This window comes from Primulina huaijiensis, chromosome 3, assembly GCF_012295235.1.
Source record: "Primulina huaijiensis isolate GDHJ02 chromosome 3, ASM1229523v2, whole genome shotgun sequence".
NCBI classification, from domain to species: Eukaryota; Viridiplantae; Streptophyta; class Magnoliopsida; order Lamiales; family Gesneriaceae; genus Primulina; species Primulina huaijiensis.
In genome coordinates, this window is record NC_133308.1 from 7,647,307 (window position 1) to 7,652,530 (window position 5,224).

At 38.5% G+C, this 5,224-nt stretch overlaps 1 protein-coding gene across 1 annotated transcript; it reads right to left on the bottom strand.

The window, feature by feature from the left end:
* Positions 1-1,075: 1,075 nt before the first annotated feature.
* LOC140973447 (uncharacterized) lies at positions 1,076-4,851 on the bottom strand. The gene is made up of 2 exons (XM_073436242.1): positions 1,793-4,851; positions 1,076-1,665 (listed from the first exon to the last, which is right to left on the bottom strand). The coding sequence occupies exons 1-2, from the start codon at positions 4,722-4,724 to the stop codon at positions 1,151-1,153; spliced, it is 3,447 nt and encodes a 1,148-aa protein (XP_073292343.1). The 5' UTR covers positions 4,725-4,851; the 3' UTR covers positions 1,076-1,150.
* Positions 4,852-5,224: the final 373 nt, after the last annotated feature.

A 5,224-nucleotide genomic window follows, 5' to 3' on the forward strand; every position in this document is an offset into this window, starting at 1 on the left:
CATAATTAATCAATAATCGCAATTTCAATACCAAATCTGTATATCTCAATCATATCCATTCTGAAAATCATAATAATTGCATAAACGGTCTGTTCTTCGATCTGATTTTAAATATATACTGATCAGTATATCCAGAACACATAATACTAGTCAACTCACAATTCCATCAATATCATAATTTCAAACTATATCAGAAATCAATAAAACTTACGTCTTGTTGTAGCTGTTGACAAGAGGAGCATGGTACTGTGTCCTGATTCAAATTCTGAAGGTTAGATCTTGTAAAATCAGAATTCTAGTTTTCGAAGGAATTTTTGCAAAGTCTCTGTAGCTATTCTCGTTTTTCCTTTTCTCTCAAGTTGTTGAATGAAAGATTTTAACATATATATTTGCATGGTGAAGACAAGTGTCCTCAAATCCCATAATTGCACTTTAAACCTTGAAGTCTTCACTATTTGCAATTTGGTCCTCACAACTTTTTTTAATTCCATTTCAATCCTAATTAATTACAAAAACCGTGGAATCTAATTCATAAAATTCATAAATTAAATAATCTCGGATTAAAATGATAAAATCTCGGGCCTTACATATATTTTGTAAATTTTAAATTTATGTATATTAACAAATTAATTTTGTAAATTTTAAATTTATGTATATCAACAAATTAGGCATTTTTTTTTAATAAAAATAGCACAAAACGTTTCTTTATTATTGATTTTTTTTTAATAGAAAAGTACGTGTAAAGTGTACCAGTACTATTAAGAACTTAGATTGTATCTGGCTAATTTATTTATTTTTTTAAAAAATGTATAAACTCTTAAAATCTTAATGCAATTAGAAGTTCAATTGGATCGAGCGAATTCTATATATGATTTATCGATTTCTTTGATCACAGCACTAATTAATATTCTCACACAATATATCCAAAACAACCATTTAAGATTTGTACAATATCCTGAAATATTACATTTGGAAAACACTATCCAAACAGTAGGTTTCTAAATAACTTGAGGAAAGCATTTCACGACTGCAAATATTATGTCATAAATATTAATAAGAGCATCCAATCCACCCGTCTATAATTCAGTTATTGGGCAAAAAACAAGCTAAGTACATTTTAAAACCAAATGCATAGTGATGCATGCAGAACTCATTGTTTCCTAACACCAAATTTAGCCATGGAAGAAGCTGAATTCAGCAATGAAGATGCTGAAAAGCTTGAATTGTTACTCTGAAAATATAGACTCTTCACCTTACACGACGGTCCTTCACCGGATACCGTATTTTCTTCTGCATCACTAACTTTTGATCCTTTAATCGGAATATGATCAAGCTGTTTACAGATTTCATCTCTTTCATGTCTTATTTCTTTAAGCATTGCTGCTATATCCTTCATCGTGGGACGATCTTCGGGAGAAGGATGCACGCAAAGCATCGCGACTCCTAAAGTTTGCATCATTTCTTGAATTTCGGGGTCTGGTCTGGGGTGTAAACTGGGGTCTAGCACCTCGGTTCCACCTCTTTTTTGCCTCACCCAATCTACAATGTGAAGGCCTTCTGGTATAGTGGGATCAATGGGTTGTTTACCTGTTAAGACTTCAAGAACGACGACTCCAAAGCTGTAGACGTCGCTCCTCTCTGTGATCTTCATCCTGTATCCATATTCTGCACAACCAAGAAAACAGAAATTGTTGAACAACTGATCAACGTGATGCATCCGAATTCGGGCTTTGCAAAAGATGATGGATATGAATTGAATAGGAAATAATTTAAGTCTAAATCTTGAACGAACCTGGAGCGATATAACCATAGGAACCAGCAACTGTATTAGAAGAACGAACAAAATTACCATCATCAACTAGCTTAGCAAGCCCGAAATCAGCAATATAAGGCTCAAAATCAAGACCTATCAAAATGTTAGTCGCCTTGATATCTCTGTGCACGATGGGGGGAACACAATCGTGGTGTAAATAAGCTAAACCTTGAGCTGCACCCAATATAATCCGATACCTCACATCCCAATTCAAGCATGCTACACTCTTTTCATGGAGGAGACTTCCTAGACTTCCATTCGGCATGTAATCATACATAAGCAACCTCGTATTCTGATTCCAACAGCAACCCAAGAACTTCACGATGTTCTTGTGTCGGATTGACCCAAGTGTCTTCACCTCGGTTGAGAAGGAATCCCGAATCGAGTTACCATCCAACCGATCATTTTGACAGTTGTAACCGGTTTGTACAGCCGTTGGCCATAACTTCTTTACTGCAATGACTTCACCGTTGTCAAGTTCTGCTCGGTAGACAATTCCCGAGCATCCCTTACCGATTGTGTTGGATTCGACAAGACAACCTAAAACTTGCTCCACGGAGAAAGTCAGTTTTTGAAATGGTGTAAATTTCCAAGAAACAGAATCAGGTCCTCCCAATTCTGAATCAGTATTCTTGCTGATTCTTCTCACCCTTAAAACTGCTGCTATTCCAAGAATCGCCAAAGCTGCAGTAACAACAGACAGCAATGCAATAGCCAGTTTTAGCTGCCAAGAACGCCTAATACTGCGGTCACCAGGCAGTCCCATTCCTTGTGCATTGCTCAGGAAACATGAGTCATGCCCCCGAGTACACAGGCCTTGATTTCCTGTCAGTTCAGTTGAAGATAACTGCCGAAACAGCTTATTATCTGGGAGTAAACCAGTGAAATTGTTATAAGAGATATTCAGTGAAACGAGGTTTACGAGCCCTGAAAGAGACATCAGATCTCCTCCAAGCATATTGTGGGAGAGATCAAGTACTGAAAGCTTGTTCAAAGCAACAATCTGAGGAGGGATTTCCCCTGTCAAGCTATTCCAGCTGAGATTCAAAGCGATTTCAAGAGCTTCGATTTCAAATATTTCAACCGGGATGCTTCCAAACAGCTGGTTCTGGCTTAAGTCAAGCAACTGAAGCCTTGAACAGCGGCCGAGGGTTGAAGGGATTGGCCCTGAAAATGAATTGCTGCCAAGTGAAAGCCTGTTGAGAGAAAAGAGTTCTCCAAAACTCCCTGGAATTGGTCCAGAAAACTGATTCGTTGAAACATCCAACACCTCAAGTTTACTCAGCGTAGACATAGAACCAGGCACATTTCCAGTGAGTGAATTTCCGGCCAGATTCAGCATTTGCAGTTCTCCACAATTGCCGATCTCATCAGGCATTGATCCAGTTAAATGATTGCTGGAGAGATCTAAAAAACTCAGATTTGTTAGAAATCCAATTTCTTTTGGTATCGATCCGGTGATTTTGTTGCCAGAGAGTCTCAATCTTGTAAGAGACTTGCAGTCACCTATCTCCGGTGGTAAAGAACCAGATATATCGTTGAAAATCAAGAGAAGCTTGGTAAGATTTCTTAGCTGAAAAAGGCTCGGGGGAATGCTTCCTGTCAAAGCATTGCGCGACAAATCTAGGGCCTGTAGGCTTTGGCAGCCGGACAATGTTGCAGGAATGCTTCCCTCAAGCTTGTTATCCCAGGCAAAGAAAACTTGAAGCTGAGTCAAAGATCCAAGTTCTGAGGGAATGGAGCCAGAAATCTGATTGCTGTCGATTTGAAACTGTATCAAGCTGGTGGCATTGGAAATAACAGCAGGGACTGTGCCCGAAACATTGTTGCTACTAAGCATTAATTCTTCAAGCGCCGTCAATTTCCCAAAAGTCTCCGGTATGCTTCCTGTCAAGAAGTTCAACGAAACATCAAGGATCACCAAGTTTCTGCAGTCACCAATCTCTTCTGGAATAGCGCCCACGAAACTATTCTGCCATAGCAACAGTTTCTCCAATTTCGGAAGTTTTCCTAGTTCTTTCGGAAGTGAGCCTGACAGGCTGTTCTCGTACAAATACAAGTCCACAAGCTCCGAGCAATTGCCTAACTCAGGGGGGATTTCCCCTGAAAGCATCGTCGTGTAAAGAGACAGAACCTGAAGCTTCTTCAACTTACCCAGTGAAGCTGGAATGGCGCCAGAAATTTTAGTATCAGCTAAACCCAAAACTTGAAGATTTTGGTTATTTCCAAGCTCATCGGGGATTACTCCATTGATATCTTGATTCCCTCCAGCCCTCAAGATTTCTAAACCTGCCAGGTTTCCAAGCTCAACAGGAATGCTCCCGCTTAGCCTGTTGTCAAATAATAGAAGACTTGTCAGGCTACTGCAATTCCCTAGCTCAGGTGGAATCTTTCCAGTTAACTGATTAGAATTCAATGTCAACTCCTCCAGGTTTTTAAGGTTCCCGAGAGTTGAAGGAATGCTCCCCACAAGACTGTTTGAACTGACATCGATTGCTTTAAGATAGAGACAGTCTCCAATATCAACTGGGATTGTTCCAGTAAGATTAGCCCCGGAAACGGTGACCCTTTCCAGAAATCGGAGGGATGAAAGATTCGAAGGAAAAGGAATAGCGAGCTGAATAGACTGAATATTTATTCCCGTGACAAAATTATCAGAAGAACAAGTAATGTAAGACCATTTACAAGGGTCAGAATCTCGTGAGTTCCAATTTGACAGAGCAGAAGAAGTCACTGAAGAAGAATGAATCCAAGAAAATAAAACAGCAACTTCACTTTTTGAAGCGGTGACGGGGTTTTGTGCAAGAACTTGGAGCAAGAAAAGGAGGAAATAGAAGAAATAGCAACGGTACTTGCGGTGAAGATGGAAGAATTTCGGGGCGTCGTTCAAGAATTGCCTCGGCATTGGCATCAAATTTGCAGATTTTGAGGCTCAAATTCTAGATGAGTTGCATCGGGCGTCTCTAAAACTCTCTCGATACACTCTTAGTACGTTTTCTTGAGGACACGCTCACACTCCTGCCACTAGCTTTGCAGGCAAGCGATACAATATTAATTAAAAAGGAATATAATATTAAATATTTAAAGCACTATATATAAAAATGAAATAAAAAATGTATTTCTTTACTTTAGACTCAAAAATTGAATACAATTATATAAACAAAAATTACTTGGGGTTAAACTTATTAATGAAATTTTCCGATAAAAATAGAACTTATGGAATTTAACTCCCCACATTTTAAAGTTTAAATCCAATATCCTACTTTATTTTATATACGGAAAACCCCAAGTTAGCAAAGTTTTGCCTAAATTTTACCTTGACCAACTTAATTTGTAACAAAATAAATTTAATCAAAATATGGTCATCAACTACTTATTTGTAATGGCAAAACCTTGTGTGAGACGGTCTCG

Bases quoted from the DNA above. Each gene is read 5' to 3' on its own strand.
- LOC140973447 (XM_073436242.1), bottom strand. From the start codon at position 4,724: ATGCCAATGCCGAGGCAATTCTTGAACGACGCCCCGAAATTCTTCCAT. The intron at 1,666-1,792 runs GTTCGTTCAAGA...TTGGTTGTGCAG, and splicing joins CTATGGTTATATCGCTCCAG to AATATGGATACAGGATGAAG.